Below are 22,764 nucleotides of genomic sequence, written 5' to 3' on the forward strand. Positions count from 1 at the left end.
CGGGTCTGGGGAGAGCATTTGTAGCTTCCCTTCTCCAGTCATTAAGGTCAGCTCCATCAGGGGCCAGGGCCAGGCAGTGTGGCCTCACCAAGGCTACGGGACAATCCCCTCCCTCTGCCTTAGGCGTCTGTTGGCAGTTTCACCAAACAGAGGATCCTAAGTCTTGCCGCTGACTTGGCGATTCCCCTACAGAATGTTGCACTTTTTTTTTGTATTAGGACTTGAACTCGGGGCCTTTGTGCTGAACTACATCCCCAGTCCTTTTATTTATTTATTTATTATCTATTTTTTGAGACAGGGTCTCATTAAGCTGTTTAGTTGCTCAGGCTGGACTCCGACTTGGCGATCCTCCTGCTTCAGCCTCCCAGACTGCTTGGATTACAAGTGCGCACCACCATGCCCTGCTTCAGTGCAATTCCTCCTTGACCTCCACATCTACCTGCTAGCAAATCATGCCCGTGGCTTACTGGCTTCCAAGAGCCGGCCTCCCTCCTGGCGATTGCCTCCTCTTCCTGCTAGGAATTCATAGTCCACTGCATTTAACTGAAGAGAAAATGGAGGTCCAGAGAGCCACAGTGATTTGCTAGAGCACATGGGACAGGCACAGAGGAGGAACTTGGGCTTAGAAAAGTTATGTGGTTTGTGGTGACCACAAAAACAAGGTCCCTTCAAGAGTCCCTGCCACGGGCACAGTGCCCTGGCTGACCCCCACTGCCTCGGCCCGGGGTCTGCAACTGGGCTGCTCCCAGCCTGGGGTAGGAGTGGCAGGCAGACTAAGCCGGGCTCTTCGGCTGCATGTCAAGCCCTCTCGGGGGATCTCTGCTTGGGGTGGCCCTGGGCCTGGCCGACTTTCTGTGAGCTGCCCTGCGGTCTGAGCCCCCTCCTGGCCCTCTTCCCCTGATCTCTCTGCAGTGTCCACAAGCTCCATCCCAGCTCCAGGCTCCCTCTGGCCCCTGCCTGCGTCTGTCCCCTTGCCCACACCTTTCACGGCTTTCCCACACTAAACCTGGGGCCACACGGCCATTGCCTGGCCGAGAAGGGACTGAAAGCCGGGTCATTGCTGCCCCTGAAATTCTGCCTCTATAGAGAAGTCTTGAAGGAATAATTGGACCCTTTTCTTTATGTCTCCTTCAAACCACCTGAGCATGACAAACCTTGTTTTTCTCCTTCCTCCTCACATCATTAATATCTCTGCTCATTCCCTCCTCCCCCGAGGAGATGCAACGTGCTAGCACAAAAAGACAGAACACATTCTCTAAAAGCGATCTATCTGCCACCAATGATTCCTGAAAGAATACTTTTCCTTTCACTACAGAAAGCAAGTGAAGGTGAATTGTCACAGAAATAAATAGTGGCTTCGGGAACAAAATCAGCCTTATTTTTAGAACACCGTCAACTCCAAAGTGATTGTCTCAGTCCCTGAGCGGCACCCATCACGTGGGGAGCACGTGTCCCTCAGTCACGCTCACCATGGTCCTGTGCAGGCTGGCACCCCTCTTCACAGGAATGGCAGTGCCACCTGCCTTTGTGACAGGAGCGCAGTGTCATTCCGGCTAGACACCCCCAGGGTAGAACTGCAGTTGGCTTCTGCGTTGGCTCTGGAGCAGGAAAATTTAAAACTACCTGGGTTTCTGCAACTCCTGGGGAAGCTGGAAGAGCAAGTGGCTGGTGGGACTGTCCCCAAACTGGAGGGCTCTGAGACTGGTCTGGGCCGCAGCGGGGGGTGAGCAGGGCTTCTGGTCTCGCCACACTTCCGTGCTCCTGGCAGAGGCCACTGGTGCATCCTGCAACATCTGTGCGGGAGAGGAGCGCAAGATTAGGATGCTAGTTACAAGGTGTGGGGAGAAGAAAGACTATCCTGCCCAGCACCTGACTCACTTTTCACGGTCCAGCAAACAGTCCCATGGGCACAGGAAGTTCCCACCGAGAGCCCTTCCTGTGGGTCACTGGCTAGCATTGAGCGGGAGAGAAGGGAGAGCCAGAGCCCATCTCAGCTCCTCTGCCAATCAGTGTCCTGGTGTGGCTTTGTATACGGGCCTTTTGCCTCTAGGGAGGTATACACAGGACTGAAAGGGGCAGAGCATCATTCGTTGGGGGATCAAAGCCTTAGCACCTCTAAATATCCCCTTTCTCTTGCTCTCTTTGGGGAGGATGTGTGTTATTTTCATCCTATACGAACCTGGTCTCGCTTTGGAAATCTGTGGCATCTGCAGGTACCCAGCCCCCTTCCCCATCATGGAGCACTGGAAGGAGTGGCATCCCTTAGACAGCCTGTGTGCGGCCAGCAACACAAGACAGCCGTAGCCAGATAGTGGGCATTGAGCCAAAGAACTGCCATCTCCCCTTGCTGGCCATTCACTGGAACTTTTGCAGCAGGAAGGGTGAGTGGACCCAATCAACACTGACAGTAACCTCAAGATGAACAGCTTTGGTAACCTCCTTTGCCACCAACTCTTCCTTAATTCTCATCATCTTTCAAAGAAGCCGGGCTCAAAGCCTTGGTCATCACAGACACCCAGCTCCTTGGCCTCTTTCACTCCATCCTCGTGTCCAACTGCTCCTCTCTGGGACCTATTTTGTTTCCACACTTTGCCTTTCTAGTGTCTCTGCCCTGAAAGTCAGCCTGATTCTCCTGACTGGACTATGGCAGTAGCTTGCTGGTTTAACTCCTCGCCCCTAGACTTTTCCTGCACCTAACCATCCCACAGGCTGCTGCCAGTTTCATAATCTGTTTTTTTTTGGTACCAGTGATCAAACTGAGGTCCTTGTGCTTGCAAGGCAGGTGGCGGAACCACTGAGCTAAATCCCCAGCCCCAGTTTCACAATCTTTAATCTTTAAAGCAGTTTAAAGTACACCTTTCCGTAGCTTTACAGTGGTGACCGAAATTGTCCAAAATAACAGAGGTCATACGAGGTTAGCCTGGTCTGATGCTAGTGTGTGACTGCAGTTACCTCCCCCTACCAGCCGTCTTCTTTCTCCACCAATGTCCCATTGTTTATCGTGCTTTCCTAATCTACAGAGGCACTCAGAGGACAAGTCGTGGGATTTTACAGCCCTGAGTTCAGATGTTGACCCTACTATTTACTGACAGGCTGTTCTTGGGCAAATGTTTGAAATGTAGTTTCCTGGCCTATGAAGTTGGCATTTTCCTCTGCTCTCAGAAGGGTACGGGGCAAACAGGAAGAGACTACATGAAACCTTGGGAGGACCAAAGAATGCATGCAAAGCGGCTTATACCTGTGAGAGTCACCCACATCCTGCCTCCAGCTTCCGGCTTCTGTACATCTAAACTCAACACATGCTCGGGCACCCCAGCTCCTGGGTCACCTCTTCCAGATGACCCCCCCTCATTGCCATGACAGGAAAATTCCTGTTGCACCATTCCAGTAGCATTTCATGTCCCTCTCATTTAGGTTCTTCTTATGATGTATGTCAATAATGACTAACATGTATTACACGCTTACTGCATGCCAGGCCCTTCTCTGAGTGTTTTCTGTTCATCTCATCATTTAATCCTCACAACAACATTATGAGGTATGACTGTTATTTATCTTCATTTACATTGGAGCAAGACAGTTTAAGCAATTATTCAAAGGCCTGGATCCAACCAATGATAAGGCCCAGTGTGAATCCCGGAAGTCTGACCTGAGGTCCAGTACTGAGGCCTAAACTTGTTGTATCCTCTCACCTACAGGGATTTTAGAGGTGGGACTAACATCTTCTATCTGATCTGGGGCTTGCACAGAACTGAGGGGAAATTAAACAATGTAATCACAGCATCTCCCACAGCAGCAGCGCTGGTCCCACCGAACGTGTCCACTGGACACCCTGCAGACATCTGGGACACCACACACCACCAGCTCCACTTCCCCTCTGTCCCTCCAAATCCTTGTCCTCCAATCTCCATGGACACATCAGACTGGATGCCTTGCACTGTCCTGTCTCTCCCCAGTCTCTCATATCCAAACATTGTCTGAGTCTAGCATATTCTATCTTCTAATGAGCTTTAGCGACTGTGCTGGTTCTGTCTCTCAGTAGCTATCGGCTTACAATGAAAAAATGAATGTACAGCTTCATTTCTGAGGGGACAATTCTAAAGATGCTCCTCTGGCAGCAATAAAAGGACAAGCCTTTGTGTCCACGAAATGTATTTCTCTGCAACAGCATAAAACACTTCTTATGCGTTATCCACTCATAAACTACAAATCATCGCGCAGCACAGAAAAATTAGAAAACACAACATGGTGGAGGTTGAATAAGTGCAGTTGAATAAGAGCAGAGGATCGCTGTTCAGAGAGCACAGGCTGCAGGGCTGGAATCCCACCTCTGACCAGGGAGCTGAGCAAACTACTCAACTGTTCCAGCTGCAGCCCTGTGAGATGTGGCTAGCGACAGTGTGTACTGCACAAGTGGGAGGACTTTGTAAGAAAATCCACTTGGAGGGAGGGCTTAGTGCAGTGCCTAGCAGACTGGGGTGCTTGTGTTATCCATTCATCTTATTCTGTGGCCCCACACATGGGAGGTCACACCGCTGACCTCAGGCAGAGCAAGGAATTCCTTCAGACCTAACCCTGTGTTCAGTACGCAATGCCTCCACGCTTGGAGTGTCCCTCTCAGGCTCTCTCAGTGTGACACATGGGGATCCCTCAAGAGCGATGCCTGGTCCCACTTCTAAAGCCTCTGACCTGGGATTCCAAAGCTCCCTGGCTGTTTCTAATGTGCAGTCAGAGGTAAGCCCACGACTTCGACCTGGCCTGAGTGCACACCCACATCTTCTCATAGGTTGTCTGTGGGCACAAGAAGGGCACGGCCCTTGTATTCCGGAGAAAAATCACCGGACCTGCTGTAGACACAGCAGAGCTGTCCAACGAGAACAGATCAGCTACAGAAATTCAGCAACTTGAGCAAAGTTTCTATTAGCCACCAGGCAACTTTTTAGGGGCAGTTGTCAACCTTGAACAGGGGTCTCTTTAAATAGCTGTTAATGTTTCTTCAAGGTTTTTGTTTGTTCCAGATAAGGCTCTCCAGAGAAACCACAAGGAACTGGCGTAAGCCGCCAATGCTGCCTCTTCTAGATGACCTAGAGGAAACTGCTCATTACAGCCTCAACATAGTGCTACATTCTCTGTTCAGAGTGCTTCTGTTCACTTGGTTTTTTTGGGGGGTGTCCTAGGAATTGAACCAGGTCATTCACACTGAGCTACATCCCCAGCCCTCTGGTTTAGTTTGTTTTTGTTTTTTAATTTGGAGACAAAGTCTTGCTAAGTTGCTTAGAGTGGGTTTGAACTTGCAATCTTCCTGCTTCAGCCTCCCAGAGTGTGGGGGTTACAGACATGTGTTGCCACACCCAACTCTATCTGGCATTTTTGGAACATGTAATACATGAAGACCCCTGGGCTGGGGATTTAGCTCAGTGGTTCTGCCGCCTGCCTCGAAAGCACAAGGTCCCGAGTTCGATCTCCAGTACCCAAAACAAAACAAAACAAATATATGAAGACCCCTGATCTCCAGATAAGATCGGGCGTGTTCAGGGTGGTATAGCCATGGACAAAGCATGATCTACAGCTGAACACATTTAGGAATGTGCTCATTTCTATATGTGAGATGAGGGTCTTCAATATGAATATGAAAGCCCCTGGCTTTCTTTGTTGAAAGGCAGGCACTACTTTGAGAATTAGTCCCCAACATCTCCTTACTTACTGAAAGGAATAAACCTTTCTTTACGCTCCTACCTCCTGGCTGTGCTTATTGGCTTTGCGTTTACCAAGGCCAAAACCATTGCATTCAGTAATGGTTTTATTTGTTCTGTGACTGAAAAATTTGGCAAATTTTCAAAAAGATAAAAAACAAAAGCCCAAAAGAGAATCGTTTTGCTATTTGGGCACAATTCCACTGCAGGTGGCAGTCAATGCCACTTCACGGAGGCACTGACCACTACGGAGCTGGTGATCCCTCCCCTTTCCCACCTTCGGCCACCTGGCTGGCCCAGGAGAACCCTGCACTGGAAGTGAAGCCGAGGCGAGGCTTTGACACTTACTTTGTTCACGTCGAAGGTCCTGGCCTTGTTAAACCTCGTGGAGCCTTTAAGTAACATTAGGAAAGGTGGTTTGTTCAGACTGCAGCCTCCCAGGGACACTTCTCTCTTGGTAGATTTATTAGTAAAATCTAGGACCTCAGGGCTCTCCATAAACCTGGAATGGGACAGAAATGAAAGTTGCTTCATAGCAATCCTCCTGCCTCAGCCTTCCAAGTACTGGGATTACAGGTATGCACCACCACACCCAGCAAAAAAAAATAAGATTCTTCAGTCATGGGTCCTCGTATATTTGTATTCTCAATGAATACCACAGCCACAAGCCAGAGGGAGGTGTGGGGGAAACCTCACTGACTAGGATTGTGGAAAGATAAGGTAGGGCCAGAATGTTGAGCTATTCTCATCAATACCCAGAAATACAGAAAAAGATCACCCACCTCTGGATGAAAACATTGCTGATACAACCCTCGAAAGCGCTCCCACCCAGGTGGAGGGACTGTGGGGAATTTGAAACACTCTGTAGCCTCTGGTCCTTTCGGAGAGGTTGGTCATCAATGAGAAGCCGGAGGCTGAAAGAGGAGGACAGAATGCAGATGAGGACTGCTAGGAAAGAGACGCCTGACGTGGGGTCAGTTCACGCTCTTGACGCAGACTCAGTGTCTGTTATTCAAGAGAACTGGCTAAGCATTTAAATTTACTTTCATGTCTTGTTTTTTACACATAACACTTGCATTCAATATCGTAAACATACAGAAATTGAGCCTATTATAATTGTTTGACTCAAAAAGTCTCACAACATGGATACATCAAAATAACCTGTTCCCAGAGAAAGAAACTGAATAGTCCAAGCCAAGAACTCCACTGTGTGTCGTTTTTCGGTCTCTAGCTTCCCTCCTTCTTTACAAATAACCAACATCCTGAATTCTGGAAGAATAATGTGCTTTTGAACTTTGTAGGGATGAGATCATAGAGGATGATTTCTTTCTTTTCTGGGTGACTTTTGCGCCACATTATGTTTGTAAGGTTCATCCATATCATTACGTACAATTTCATACTTTCCTTTTTCATTGCAAGGTGTAGCAGTCCATTCTGAACACACCACAATTTATCCGCATTCAACTATCAATTTATTTTTAATGAGGATCGTGATACAGAACAAGGAGGAAGACCAAGACTTCCGAGTAAAATTAAGAATAAATATTTTGCAGATACCAGAAAATTCCATGCCTGTAAGTAAAGTAGAGCTCTTGAACCCTGGCGGGAAGTGTGCCTTCACTCACCCTGAGGTATCACTTATTACAGAGATGTAGTGCAGTAAACCATCCATGTACGTCTGAGGAGACTTAAGAATTGGGCTGTTGCTCTCCCTGGTGCTCAATTCAATGTGACCGTCTTCCAGAGTTACCTGCAGGTTACTTGTCTGAAATCATCACAGAAAACAACCATCAAGACTTAATTGGCATTTATGATTATGAATGCTGAATTTATGATCCCAACTGTGTATAAAACAGGATGTTTTGACCCAAATATTTTGACACCCATTTCAATCTAAAGATTATTTTTGAATATTTTGACTCCATGTTTATGAATATAAAAATCCTACGCAAATTACTTTAGCACTTATAAATTTGTCAAAATCATTTTTCTGGACCTAATATTTATTGAGATAATCTAACTGCTCAGTCAGTTATCCAAAACAGTCATTTCTAAATTTTTCTATCTTTCTTTCTTTCTTTTTTCTTTTTTGGTACCAGGTATCAAACTTGCCTTGTGCTTATAAGGCAGGCAGCAGAACTACTGAGCTAAATCACCGGCCCTAAATTTTTCTATTTTAACTTTCATTTTTCTAAAGTTATTTTCACCAGAATCAATTCTTTTCTGAATACACTTTAGAGCAAAAAGTCGATTCATCATTTTTTTTTTTCATATAGGATTACAACAATGATTTCTTCTCTTTGGTCATCATGAATTTTTAATTTTCTGGTCATTATTTTTAGGAAGCCCAATTTTCCATGTCAAACTGTGCAGATGTAAATTTTGACAAGATGATTTCACTTTCAGTCAATTATGAATTTTAAAATGTGTAATTTCAGCAGTTGTCATTGAAATTTTTTTCTGCAGTTTTCAGCACGATGCGATTTTTTGAACTTTCAATCTAAAACAATTTTGAGAGTATACGGTTATATCCATCACTAGCTTTATTTCTGTGATGCTTTGTTCAGCTGGCAGTGCTCTTTGTGACTAGGATAAAGGAACTGTTCACATATATGTGCATTTGAAGGCAGTGTCCCTCAGACACGTCTAGGATTCCTCTTCTCCAGATTGGAGCTGATCTTTGGCTAACCCAATTCTCCCATTTGTGATTCATACACCAAATGTTCCCAATGTGGCAGAAGAGCATTAGGTGTCACAGTTAGGCCAAAACGTTCTGCTTTGATGGAAAGGCCACCTGACAGTATAATGTTGGCTTCTGATTTTTAAGGACTAGTTTTAGAGAAAAAAAAAAACAAAAAACAACTCTCTAGGGCCAGGCATTTAGCTCAGTGGTTCTACTGCCTGCCTTGTAAGCGCAAGGTCCCAATTTCAATCCCAGATACCAAAAACAAACAAACAAACAAACAAACAAACAAACACTCTCCAATGGCCGGAGGAAAAAATAGCGAGAGATGAGGTTTTCCTAACACTATACAGCCACAGATCTGGCTGTGGTCATCGTCTTCTTAACAGAACCTAGATATATGTTGTGCTCGATGCTCCTAAGGAGACAAATCCAAGAATAAAGGTATTCTACTTCTGCCTCTGTATGAAAATTGCACTAATTCTGAAGTGGATTCCCAAGAACTTGCTGACTGCTACACCTCACGTCCAGCTAACCTCTCCTCAGCAGCAGCGGCCCCTCCTTGTGGATGAGAATTCTATGGCTCTGCTGCCTGTAAGCAGAGAACAAAGGACCTGATTGCCGCCCATCTCCCAGGTGTAAATACTCTCCAGCTAGATGTTGCAGGAAAAAAAAGGAATCTGAAGATCTATTTTTTGTGTAGCCCAAAAGGAACAATAGACATACATTCTGATTTTCTTTATGCTTCAACTTTTAGCCACATCATTATTCAGAAGTTATAATTTATTTTGAATCATCAAATATACCTATCAAGCACGAAAACAAGTCCAGGAATACGTGCAAATTTGGTTCTATAAATTAATATGTACATTCTAAGCCAGATTTCTTTTGGGACCTACCGCAGCCTGGGGGTATAACTTCCCTGCTTGAACTATACAACAGATTTACTTTGATGACTGGTACAATGCCTTACTACTCTACCGCCAAAATCTTCCTGTTACTTTCAACAAAGAACTTTGAGACAGGTTTAAAATTGTCCAACATGAAGGCAAGATCTCTCACCCGCGTCTGATAATATAGCAACACACCACTGGGCTGGAAGGTCTGAAAGCCAAAGGAGGCCTGGAAGTGGCCAGGGGGCGGCACATGCAGGTTAGTGAAACTCAGCTGTCCTCCTCTGGAGAAGGAGGCCGACCGCACAAGCTGAAATGCAAAGTGGATAAGTTACTGGCCTTGTCATCATTTCATTGCTGAAACACAGTATCCCTGACCAAGAACTGATGAATGTGATTCACCGGAGGCAGAAAGAAACAGTGTTTCTCTGCATAACAAGTTGCCAATTGGTCGTAAGGTTTTGGTCATGTAGCTGGATCCCTCCTTCCCCTACAAATTCTGTATGCAAACCTGAAGGGACTCTGTCCCGTGCAAGTACATGGGCAGTGTAGTGGCCAGTTCACTGCAATGCTTGCTAGCAGCAAAAAGCAAAAGTTGGTGCACTAATGCCTTGGGAAGACGGGCTTACCTGCCAGTCTTCAGAGCACTTTTTGGTCACTCCCACAGTATCATTCAGTCTCACGACACCACTGGTCTTCTTCAGATTTTTCATGCAGCCTCGGAAAGCAGGTGTAGAAATATTAAACCTGGGGATTCAAAAGAGGAGGAGACGCTCACTCGGGGCTCACCTGAGAACTGGGGCCGAGACGCTTGCTCTCCAGTACTCTCCACTGCCCGCCCTGACACAAGGACTGTCCCTTTGATGGGTATCTGTTCCCTCAGGATTCCTAAAATGCCGTTTATTTTGTGATGCTTGACTTTCTTTCTGAGAGACCCTTCATTCTCAGTTTTACAGACAATAATGTTGACAGAAGAAAGACTGGTGTCCCCAGAATGTCGCGGGATGAAAGACACAGGAGATCCAGTTTTGCTCATCCTCCACTCCCAGAGCCATGGCATTGCATGGTGGATGGGAAACATATGGACAAGCTAGCACACAACACATATCATCCAAATGGATGTTAAGAAGAAATGGACACACCGTTAATTAGGTGTCAAGAATCAGAAATGTTTCTGACAACTTTTTCAATATTTTTTCCATTTACTCTTGAGGGAGTCATTTCAAACTCAGAAGAAACAACATATTATTTTTGGGTTCAATTCAATTATGGGAAATGGAGCTCAATTTAACAAATGCCAAGCTAGAGGGAAAAGAAAAAAAATATGAGAAAAGGGAAAAATGGAAACAAAAATCTTTGTAAATAGGGAAGGGTGAGAGGGTGAAGGGAGGGCAGGGGAATGGGGAAAAATAAGAACCAAGATGCATCGTGTAAAGGTACAAGATCCCAATGATGAATGTAACTGTACTGTGTACCTAAAATGTACTGATAAATGCAATGAAAAAAAATGCCAAGCTGGCCCCACAGAAAGCACTGTCTGGGGTTAAAGCTGTATCCATTGCCTCCTGACTTTGTGGTGTGGGTAAAGGGTTACTGCGAGGATTAAAATCAGCTAAGGCACGGGGCAAACTCAGAAGGCCCTCAGGAGGTGCTTCTAGAGGCAGGACTGTTCTCTAGAGCCAGGGTGCCTGGGTTCAAGTTCTGTCCCTGCTGCTTGAGCAGGCGGCCTAATTCTCTCCGCTCCTCTTTCCTCATCTGTACCATGGGACCATATTCATTTGATTCATGGGGTTGTCCTGAGTTTAAACAACACGTGCAGCACACTCAGGTGGGGCCTGGTGCAGAGAGAGGGCTCGGGGTGAGACCTAGGTGAGTACAGGGCGGGGAACTGGCTGTATCACCAGGTGTCCTTGGTACTACGGCAGCTCTTTCGACGCGGCACCTCAACGTCTTCCCTTTGATTGGACTTCTGAATCTGTCTCGAGCTGAATCCACACAAAGCATAACTGACTAAAGTCCAGGCAAATATTTGTGTTTCTTAAGCAGTTGATGTGGTAAGAAAACCCAAGCTGATATTTCATGATAAATCCCCCTGGCAGCTCACTTTTCGAAATGCAAAGGTGCCTGCATTCATTTAGTCCAATTCATGATAATCAGTGGGTCTGCACAGAACATGCACAAAGTGAATTTCACTAGAAGGGAGAGGAGGAGACGAATCCTCGCTGGCCCAGCTGCATGAGCTTCTTTGTTTTGTACAGATGACTTTTGGCCTCAGAAGGGGAAGAAAGTTTGTCTTCGTTCCTGAGCTGGTCTCCTATTCATATTTTTAGGCCCATTTTCTCTTGGGCCATCTGAGGCCTGAAATCCTGTGTTTAGTGAGCTGGACACACTTGCTGGAGGGAGGCAACCGTGTGGGGCTCAAACTACTGTGTTAATGGGTCCCCTTTGGGTTTACCTGGCAAGAAAGCATATCCTGCTTCCTGACTGTCGAGGGAGAACTCAGAGAGCTGTAAGAACAAAGCCTGACCCTGAACCCAGAGTTGAATACTCAGTAAATGTCCAACAGATCCTTGACTTACTTTCCTGTCTCAAGTTATTTTCATGCTTTATGATTAAATTCTAGAACACAATGGGCTAAGTCTCCGAGAAAAATTTCCTCACTGGGACCAGATCTTTGGCATCATGGGGGGTGACTTGCTCTTCTGGGAAGCAGTGGGATCAGCGGACTGTGATTTCTGGGTCCCCATCCTCAGAAAATAACTACAGTGCGAGGAAGATGAAAAACACCCAAGAAACCACTTGAGCAGAGCTGCCTTCTTTGGCGAAGGCAATAGTGTGCTGTGAGCCTCTGACCATTCATGTGCACACAGGCCTCGAGTTTACACGGGGCTCAGACCCCGCCCTGCAGAGCATGGCTGGGGGTCATGGGTGGAAGCCCGCCTGCCCCCTACTGACCCACCCCAGGGTTGTTTCAGGACTCCCTATGCCTCCAAAGACCACCGAGGGCCCAGCAGGCCAGAAACAGCAGAGTATTGCTCAGCATTTCACTTTTGAGGGAGTAAAAGGCCAAGGAAATCTCCTGCATTTTCCATATTACTGTGATTTTAATTAAAAGTCAGAGTCTAGACATGCCCAGAAAAGGGGCCTGGTGTGTAAGATCCTAAGTCAGAATACTAGGAAAATCCTGTCTGTTTGTCTATCTATATATATTTATCTGCACCTCTGTATCTGCTTATGTATTTATTTCTTTAAAGGGTAAAGACAGAAGGGCAAATAAAACTTGGGTACTGACAACCAGAGGTTACATCATTCTTTGGTGGCAGAGCCAGAGCGAAGTCCACTTTTGCGGTTCTGTTCTCCACCCTTTTCTAGAAAGCCAGGACTGGCTGGCACCACTCCCACTGCTGACTGTGGGCTTTTAATGCCCCCACATGCAAACCTCCAATCAATGGCTCCTTCCAGGTCAGCTGGAGAGCTCCCTGTGGCTCTGGGTTGGCCCACCTGGCTCCATACCTCCGTGATCAGGTCTCCTTGAGATCATTTACCCCATCTCTGACTTGTCTTTTGTCTGGAGGTCCAGGCCATTATGTACCTCTGCCTGGGGCTTCTCCCCCAGCTGTGTCTGTGAAAGTGTCTCCCATTCTGTCCTCCTGACCTCCACCCACCCACATGCTCAGCAAAGAACCAGCCATCCATTTCGGCTCCCCAAGTCTAGGCAGCTGGTCAGCCATGCCTACCTGCCACCCTCCATATATCTGGAATCTGCTCGCTTTTCCTCACCTGCTCTGCCGTCCCCCATTTCCCTGGGCCAGGCCACCTCATCCTTGCTCTACTTTCCAGCCCCCTGCCCACCTCTGCCCTTCCTCTCCCCTGTTCCAATCTCTGCCCTTCACTTAAGCAGGCCACTGAAACACAGAGATGGGCAGAGTGTTTCTCTGCCAAAGTCCTTCCCGCAGGCCCTCCACAGCCTGCAGGATTCTCTGAGGCACCCCCTGCTTCCCACACCAACCCCACAGTCACCCTGCCCTGCTTCCTGGTGTGCTCCGGCTCTGAAGTTTGCGCTGAGGAGCTCTTGGCTCGTCACACATGCTGACGGCTCGCAGCTCTCACGTCCCAGCTACACACCACTTGCCTGGTGTCCCCGACTGGCTCAGATTCCCTCCAAGCTTTCGGCACACTGAGCTCCTCTATCCCGGAACATGGAACACGACTGTAGTGACAGTCTCTCTCCCACTCTTCCTTACGCTCTGCCCGGCTCACTGCCTTCCCACCACCTGTCACACTGCCTGGTGCACACTGGGCACTCGACAAATGCTTGTGTAGTACACAGGGGATGACTTGCAACTCTACTCAGAAGTGCTGAGTACCCACCTTAAGTAACTCTTCGCACATTTAGTTGAATAATATCAAAACTACTAACAACTCACAACGGGCTCTTCATGGCTGCACTGCTATTGAATGTTGATCTCGCTAAATATTAACATCATGTTTGGACTCTCACTGTCTTCATCGGTAAAATTCACGGGTTATACACTATTATTTGCAAGATCCTTCTAGGTCAGACACTCACTTCCAAATTCTTTCAAGCACCAAGCTTTCCCACCTGTGTTTGTGTCTTTGGGATCAACTTATAAACACACATGCAGTACTACTCCTGGCTGATTTTGTAAGTTAGAAATAAAGTTACTGAGCTCTAGATCTCTTCTAAAAGTCATCATAATCAAACATTCTGTGGTCCTCTCAGCTGGGCTGAGGTGCCAACCAGTACTCCCAGCTATTTTCTTTTCACATATTGCTCTTAGCTATCTAAAAGCCTTTTTAGATGCTATGAACAAATTGCCTAAATGTAAAAGTTATTTCTGCATGCATTTTCAAAGTGGTGGGGTATTTTTTTTTCTCACTCAGATTACACTTTACAGCCTTTCTAGAATAAGTCACGTTCATTTATGCAAGGACAAGTTACAGACTTATTTCACACGCCACAGCAGCCACGGGGCCGTGACACAGGTGTGAACAGTGTGTCTTCAATTTCTCGAGAAACTTCCTGATGGATGTAACCTCAGCTTTCAGAAGCCTGTCAGGCCATGGGCCACCTTCACAGCCCCGCAGCCCGGGGCCACAGCCTCTCTCTGCTGGTCAGCTCAAGGACACTCTGCGTGGCTTCTCTCCTTCCAAAAATAACAACATGGGTAACACACAGCTCCCCCACAGTTCCCCCTTTTAAATATCTTTATAACCTGTTCTACACTGTCGACTACACTGTTAATACTGAAGAGTTAACTTTGTGTTTGTTTGTGGTTAGAATTAAACAAGATAGACGAGATTTACTGGTGGCAATCATTACCACTATGACAGGCAATCTGCTTTTTTAAAAAACAATATTGTCTTACCTTTCCCTGATTGCAATTGGAATTCCACCCAGATAATACACGCTGAAATCAAATATTTTCCCTTCAATTCTAATATTTTGATCATCCACATTTATTCTCATAAGGTTTTGGATTTTTCCAATTTTGATTAGAATCTGGAATAAATGAGAGATGAATCAGCAAGTGATGGGAAATAAATGAATCCCACATGCAGTGGCTCACTCAGAGCTACTCTGTTTGTATTTGTCTTCCTTCAGGTTCATTTACACACATGGTAGGAAGACAGCAGAGTAGCAGTTTGGCAGGATAATCTGATACTAAAACATTTTAATGAATGATTTTACATGAAATGAACTATAGTTTATACATATCATATGCATCACATACTTCATCCCAAATGTTCAAATTTTAAAAGGGTGCATCCCCCAGTTAATAAATTTATCTGGTAATAGAAGATTCATATTTAGTTCAGTTTTTGTATTTTGGCCCCGAATTCATTTTAAAGGTAGATATTTAACAATTCAAGTAAACGGACTCCAAGGACATACCAAATGATCTTTCCCATTGTTGATGGTGCCTCTAATTCTTTTATCTCTTGGTGGCTCGGAATCCAGTTTGTATCGCACCGTGACACTGCCATCTTCTATATTTAAGGATATGAAGTGATCCTGGGGTATGGAAACAATGAAGATTACCAGAAGAGCCAGATCACCGGAACTCGAGTTATTCTCAAGTCACTAACTACACTCAGCTTTAGGTGAAGACCAAATCCCTTGGGTGGGTCTGATGGTGAGCTACGTAAATCACGCTCAACTTCGCGTTCAGCGCCTGGCGCGCAGGACAGACAGTATAAGCTATCAGTCATTGGGATTTTGTATCACACCATCCACAACCAGCTTGTCAAGTAGAAACTGAAAGATACCGATGATTGTAGTCCTTTGCTAATCATTATTTCTGAGAGGGACACAGTCTTACTCAATCCTCAGGTATTTTCCACTGGATATTTTCTAGGTTTCAGTCTCTTTGTTCTCTTATCCCTTCTACAGCCCATTTCAGTTTTGGGGTCTTTTTCAGGGGGTCACACATAACACTTCTCCTCCCTTCACACCACCCCCTTGGCCTGGACACCACTGTCACTCTTGTGACTCCAGTGTGGCTACACCCATGAAGGCTGAATGTTTCTTTCCAACCAGGGCAAGTTCTGTAGATTGGATTCCTTTGTTGCTATCCTTAGTGCTCAGATGGCTCACAGATCCCGCAGATTCCCAGTAATCCAAACAGGATTTGTGAACACATGCCTTCCACATGCTGCCAAGCCTGACTCTCTCTAGCTCAAGGCTTTCTTTCACTCTGTGTACACCTTGCTGAGATGCCTAAGAGATACTCCTGACCCATCCTTCTTTCCTGGACAAGCAAACCTTGTGAATTTTTCCCTAAGCCTCTCAGGTCATCTCCCAGTTTTAGTTACAGTGTCTCCAGCCAGACTTCACAGCAGTGGCCCTCTGGATTCTCCATGTTCCCTCTTGCATTATTTCCAAGCTGCAGCCAGAGCAGCCTCTGACCACATCAGTGCAAGCTGTCACTTTCCTTTTCTCTCAGGACACTTTCTTTTCTCTCTTGACTCCCTGGCAGATGCTGAGAGGTACTGCCCATCTCTTTCCTTTGTCCCTCAACATTCTCTCTTGCCCTGGAGACCCAGCCACACAGACATCCCCCACCCCTGCGTGCAACTTCCATGGCTGGGTGCTCCTGCCCTTCCATCTCCAGGCCTTCTGCGTGTGTCTTTCTCCCTTCTGCTCTGATCCCTTCAAGTGTCATCTTCTACTTGTCCTCCAGGCCTCAGATGAAGTATCCTCTGTTAAGCAAGACCTTTATGGCTTATACCCTCATTCTTCCTCTTTGTGGCTCCTTGCAATTAGAGGGCTGATGAACTAGCAATTAACCTATGAGCAGTGTACCTTTGTGTAACACCCATCTTTCCCTTTAGAGGTCACGAACCATGTCTGTCTTGGTCACTGCTTCCTAGTCTCAGACTAAGGCACGCACTGGAATCAGCTCTTGTCCTTAGTGCTTAGACAAGCTGAGTTCTGACTTAGGACTTGAAGGTTTTGCTCTTTCCCAGTTCCCCATAGTAAGAACACTTGTCTTTGAAGACCAAGGTCAGAGTCTTTACCTAAAAGGAGAATCATTCCTTCTCTGGCTCTAACCCTTGTCCTTGAGACTTAGTTCATCGACTAATGAACAAAAGTAACACCAGCTCCCTGAGAGTAGTGGGCCATCCAACTTAGCAGCAGCTCTCTGAATCATTTCTTATGCAATGGCATTATGTGAGTTCTCTTCTAACATAGACATTATTTCTGACTCTTTGTCTTCAATAATTTTAAAATGCAGAGTAGGTTGAGCATCCCTAACACAAACATTTAAAATATGAAATACTTCAGAATCTAATTTTGTTTGAGCATCAACACAGTGCCATAAGTCTGATAGTTTAAGGTACACAAACTCTGTTTCATACACAAAATTATTAAAAATACCTATAAAAATAAGGTATATATGAAATATATAGAAATTTCTTCTCTAGACTTGGGTCCCATCCCCAAGATAACTCCTTTTATACATGCAAATATCTCAAGTCTGAAAAAGTCCAAAACACTTTTGGTCCCAAGATTTTGGAAAAAGAGATGCTCAGCCCTAACAAAGGTGGCCTGTTTTAGGCCTGCAGATGCTGAATGATGACTTCTCAGGTCTCTTCAACCTTTGGGCCAGGTGGGCTCTTCCCAAACCATCAGAAGTTGTTTTGGCTTAGGTATCTCCAGAAGAGTCCAGGCCAACCTTAAAGAGGAAAGCTGGGCCAAATCTGTGTTTCTCATCCTACAGGGAGAAGGATCTGGTAAAATACCAAGCTTCACATCAGTTCCACCTTCTCAGACCACAGTCCATGGGCTGGGCAAGATTTGTGCAGAAACAGTACCTGGATCAACTACAGAAGCTCCAGGGAGGCCACATGGGAGCCAGAGCAAGCACCATGACCACTCTGCTTGGCCCAGCACATGATGAAGGCATCACTTGTGGGTCATCACTTTGGATTTTCCTAATCTACTGGATTTAAGAATGGTTCCCAGGAACCTCAGAGGCTTTAGAGTAGAAAATCTTCCATGGCTTGGAAAGTCAAGTGCTAAGCTGATAAAAAGGTAATCCCACAGCCTGACAGGAGTCAAACCAAGACTGAAATGGCAGTAAGTCAAACCCAGAAGGTCTTAACTTATCTTTCTTTTTTTTTTTTAAACTCATCTTTAGGCAGGTTAAGTAGGTTTTTAGGCAAGCAATCATTTTCAAAGAATAAAACTGACAACGACAATAGAATGACAAAAGGAGAGATCTCTCCCCATTTTCAAGGCATGTTCTCAAATTCCTGATTTCTTGTCCTCAAAACCCCAAGGCACCCCTCCCCCGGCCATTAGAAAGAAAGCACAATTGGCCAAGAGAAACGATGCAGATCACATCTGCATATTGTTTTTCAGTGCTAGGTAGTTGTTTATGACAACCAGGTTATCCCTACATTGCTGCATAGTATCTGGTAGTGCATTGATGCTTGCAGTAAATTACCTGATTTTCTGCAAAGAACAGCAAACCTCTGTCCATGGTGGTCTGGATTGTCTGTCCAAAGGTTGGGAAGAAAGCATTTGCTTGAGTTGGAACTCGAGCATAGCCTGTACCTTCAAAATAATTTTTGTCTGACTCTTCCTTTCTCCTGTCAAAATCAATTATCATAAGTTAGAACACAGCAGCCAAGGGTCACCATGCAAGTAAGCTTATTAATTCAAGATGCCACCTATGAAAAGTGGAGCAAAGAATTACAATCTAGGTGTCACAATTTTGTCAAAGAAAAAGAAGACATCTTTAATAAGTTAAAAACAGCCCGTTTGGGCTTTTAGAATTGCTTTTAGACCCTAATTCAAAAATAGATAATGTTCAAGGGTCTCTGTTAGACAGGTCTGCTAGGAAGATATGGCCTGCAAACCAAAGAGTGTACAATATAAGAAATGATTGATCTGAAAAATAATTTTATTCTCAGTAACACATACTTGATCTACCTCATACCAGAATATTCCAAGTGCTTTTAATTGTAGGGATTGTTACCAGCTGCTCAAAGCAGCAATTTTCAAATAGGTTCCAATAATAGAGTAGAAACATCCATTCTGTGGACAATTATTTTCTGAAACTTAAAGTAAATATATTATTTTGTGCCAAATTAAAGTACCATATGATGATGTTGAATATTTTGTGGTAGGAGACACCAAAAATCTAAGGATTTAATTTTTAATTAGAAAACCCTATCAATCAAGTATTTTATCCAATTGAGGAAAATCCTGCCATTGTTAGATTTTAGGGATGCACTGGTAACATTGCGTGTAAATATAATTTAAGAACCATAAGCCCAAAGAAACAAGTAGCATCCGTAGTGTCTCACTGGCCACCCCTTCCTACATGTGAAAGCATAAATCAGTTCCCAACCCAGGTACAGAGACACTGGCTGCCCAGTTTCATTTACCGTCTACAAGGTTCCACTTCAGTTGTGTTGAGATTGAAAGTTTTTTTGAAGTTGTACAAGCTCAAAACATTTTCATTGAGGTCATCTAATTCAATGCAACCTTTATATGGAGGGAATCTTAGTTTACTAGGAAGCTGAAAAATGAAACAAAAACCAAAATATTTCCCACTAATTGAGCAGAAGGCAATGGTCACATTGACAAAAAAATTTAAAGTTTATCACTTTGAACAATCAATATCACACAAGGGTTAAGAATGTGGACCCTATCGTGTAAAGGTACAAGATCCCAATGATAAATGTATCTGTATTGTTTGCTTTAAAGGTACCAGTAAATTTAATGGGGAAATAAACAGAATGTAGACCCTGTAGCTAGATGTCCTGGCTTTGCCATTTAGTTTCTATATAACCATGAGGAAGTTATTATACCTCCCTGCCTCACTTTCCTCATCTATAAAACGGAAATGATGATGATATTTATTTAAATTAATATATGTAGGCTTAAAACAGTGTACAGAGGAAGTACTTGGGAAGTGTTAGTTAGCTATTATCATTACACATTGACTCCATTTTACATGCAATTAATCAAAAGAGAGGCATAGGTCATTATGCTGAATTAAAATGTAAATATTTTCTCTCAGTGAGACAAGTTATACTTACTTGAAAATCAGGTGGGTAGCCTCCAACATACAACACAACATTTTCCGGATCCAAGTTGAGGAGCGTGTTGCTGCTTCCACTGTGAGTGTCATAGAACTGGGGCGCTTTGGGTTTAGTGGACGTGGCTTTTTCAGTGTAATTAAGCCTTGCAAACTGATAAATTCTGTTTAAAATTTGATAATAAGGTTATAAGAAAATTAACAAATTAAATACCAAGACACTAAAAACAGAGCTCAGGAACACATACAGATGGAAGAGTGAGGAGTACAGTAAGGGTCACAAAGCTCAGCAGGCAACCACACTTGTACCTCTGAAACTTCACCCTGTCCATAACGGCTTCCTGACTCTCACTCTTGGTCAAGATCTGGTCCACGGAGAGTTCAGCCACTCGGTCGCCCAGGCTGTAGACACAGCTGAGCTGGCCATCCACAACTGCCATGCCGATGTAGTCCCCAGAGGCCTGGAGACACAGAGCCACCTCAGAATGCCTGTTACACTCTTAACTGTGCTCTGTCAACCTTCCACTTCAAGAAGATCTCAAGAGTCTTATCATATAAAATAATGAGTTTTATACAATAAACCTTGGGTAGAGAGAATAAACAAGGTACACCCTCTTATAGACTAGTGCAGAACACTTAATAATGTTTGGGCTGTCTTTGCTCACGTTATGGTAGGTTTACATATTACTTCCCCCATTCATTCAGTTTCCAAACATTTGCCAAACAACCACATAAAGATGGAACGCATAGGGGCCCAATTGTCGATGAGATTTCACCTGATAAGAAGAACAGGCCATTTCTGTTCTCTCAGTACCATGCAAAGTTTTCTTAACCTCTGTGTATGCCTCTGCTATGACACCTCTACCTTGTCATGGACAGTTCTGTATGAAGCTTTCTTTCCTAATAGAATATGAGAGCCTTAAGAATGAAACAGTTTTCAAAATTGTGGTCAAATGTTAAAGTACAACATTTACCATTTTAAACCTTTTTAAGCTTTACACCAGCATCTAGTGCATACAAGAGATAAATTTTTGTTTAGCATGATTACAGGTGTGGCGGGCACACTGTAAGTAGAGTTATCCCTCTGTATCACAGGGAATGGAATCCAAGACCCCAAGGATACCTAAATCTGCAGATGCTCACACCCCTCATATAAAATCATATGGTATTTGTGCATACCCTTTCCTCTTTCTCTCATAGACTTGAAATTTTCTCTAGGCTACCTAGCACAAGGTAAATGTTATATAAATGGTCTGTATACTATGTTGTTCAGAGAATAATGACAAGAAGAAAAGTCTATACGTGTTCAGTGTACAGGCATTTTTTTCTGAATATTTTTCAAGCTACTGTTGTTTGAATCCATGATATGGAATCTGGGGTACAGAAGGTGGACTGCATATGGCATAAATTGTTAAATGTATAAATAATGTGCAACTTGTCATAATACAAAGCAAAAAAGCACTTAATAAAGAAGTTACAAATAATATATCAACACCTTGAAGCAAGAAAAGATAAGTAAAAATAGTGCTGATTTGAGAAACTTTACAATGTCCACTAGTGATAACTAACAATTTCCCAATGAGGTAGAAATTTTCAAGAACCATATTTCAGACATTTCTTTTCCAAAAATTGTGTTCTAACCCAGTCAGAGATTAGCTTATCTTCTGACTTTTAAATTGTGAAGAGTGTATTTTACAGGGAGATACTAAAAAGCTAAAACCAACCATTTGATGTGGTTAATAACGGTCGTAATGTCATGAAGCTGCCACATGTCTGAAAAACACACCCGCAGTTCTTTCTTAGGTGGTGCTGGGATGGACCCCAGACCCTCGTGTGTACTAAGCGGGTGCTCTCCACCGACTACACCCTGAGCCCTGCAGTTCTTGTTGCCAGGAGAGGTTGTTTTGTTCCCACGTTCATCTATAGATCGCCCTCACCCCACAGACCAGGTTGGTCCCAGTGAGGAAGAGAATATGATCACAATTCTATGCGGAGGGGCTGCTGATTCCCAGCAAGCTTTGGTATTGATGCCCCTGCAATAAGGGAAAAGGGCGCTTCCCGCCCCCACCTGCGTGTGCTCCTCAGTACACACAGCGCGTGTGCGCACATGCGCAGAGCACACGTGGTGGTGGGGGCCCTGGGCGTCCATCTGCACCGAACGATCTGCGATGGACAGGGAGTCTCCTGGGTGCCTTCACCTTGTGAAAGTGAGGGGGGAAGAGAGAACACAGGGGTTGGATCTGTTGATATCTTGGAGGGATTTCCAACGATGAGTTCACGGCAGTGACAGTTGTGCCAGGTGTCTCAACATTACACACCTTCAGAATCATTCTGTCACAAAAACGAGAGAAATATCCAAGCAATACTTACATTCTTATTTCCGAGGTACATCACAAACATATCCTCAGTCCCCCCGTTTTCTCTTGAGTCTGGTCTTTGGAGAAACAAAGACAGAGATGTGTAGCCTTTCAAATCTTCCAGGTCATTCGGCAGCCGGACTTCAACGCCAGATTTCCCGTTGAACCTCATGGGGACCGCGACCTGTGAGGAATAAGAAGGCATCAAATGTTGGGCTGCGAAGAAAGTGGGTGCTCGGAGAGGTGTCTGTGACTTTACAGCTGTCCCCCTTAGTTTCAGCCTTCCCCACACTGTACTGATGAGGAGTGGGAGCGTGAGTCTCCTAGACCAGGGTTAGAAACCTTGGTACAGTTTGAGGAGCTAGGTAGTACAGCATTCATGTTCTCCCCTGTTTATCACCATGGGTCTCTGAGAAGTGCTTTTACTGTAGTTCCCTGCCAGCAATATTAACAATAATGATTCTAACTCCAGATGGGCTCTGTGTGCAGAAGTTAGGGAAGCACAGCACTTGCACAGTACCTGCATATATTAGATTAGATGTATCATACATCATATATATATAT

At 44.8% G+C, this 22,764-nt stretch overlaps 1 protein-coding gene across 3 annotated transcripts in view; it reads right to left on the reverse strand.

Annotated features, from left to right (window-relative positions):
- Lama3 (laminin subunit alpha 3) overlaps positions 1–22,764 on the reverse strand; it is a 216,352-nt gene that overhangs the window by 11,950 nt on the left and 181,638 nt on the right. For all 3 annotated transcript variants that reach the window (XM_010638727.2, XM_010638728.2, XM_010638729.3), the window contains 13 exons: positions 22,214–22,384; positions 20,153–20,304; positions 19,845–20,007; positions 19,188–19,321; positions 18,242–18,386; positions 15,184–15,303; positions 14,657–14,790; positions 9,896–10,013; positions 9,436–9,576; positions 7,316–7,455; positions 6,473–6,604; positions 6,039–6,192; positions 1,624–1,793 (listed from right to left, as the gene is read on the reverse strand). In XM_010638727.2, coding sequence (XP_010637029.1) covers positions 1,624–1,793; positions 6,039–6,192; positions 6,473–6,604; positions 7,316–7,455; positions 9,436–9,576; positions 9,896–10,013; positions 14,657–14,790; positions 15,184–15,303; positions 18,242–18,386; positions 19,188–19,321; positions 19,845–20,007; positions 20,153–20,304; positions 22,214–22,384 — 1,874 coding nt within the window. The remainder of the gene's footprint in view (positions 1–1,623; positions 1,794–6,038; positions 6,193–6,472; positions 6,605–7,315; positions 7,456–9,435; positions 9,577–9,895; positions 10,014–14,656; positions 14,791–15,183; positions 15,304–18,241; positions 18,387–19,187; positions 19,322–19,844; positions 20,008–20,152; positions 20,305–22,213; positions 22,385–22,764) is intronic.

This window comes from Fukomys damarensis, unplaced genomic scaffold, assembly GCF_012274545.1.
Source record: "Fukomys damarensis isolate Sample0158 unplaced genomic scaffold, DMR_v1.0_HiC HiC_scaffold_30, whole genome shotgun sequence".
Classification (NCBI taxonomy): Eukaryota; Metazoa; Chordata; class Mammalia; order Rodentia; family Bathyergidae; genus Fukomys; species Fukomys damarensis.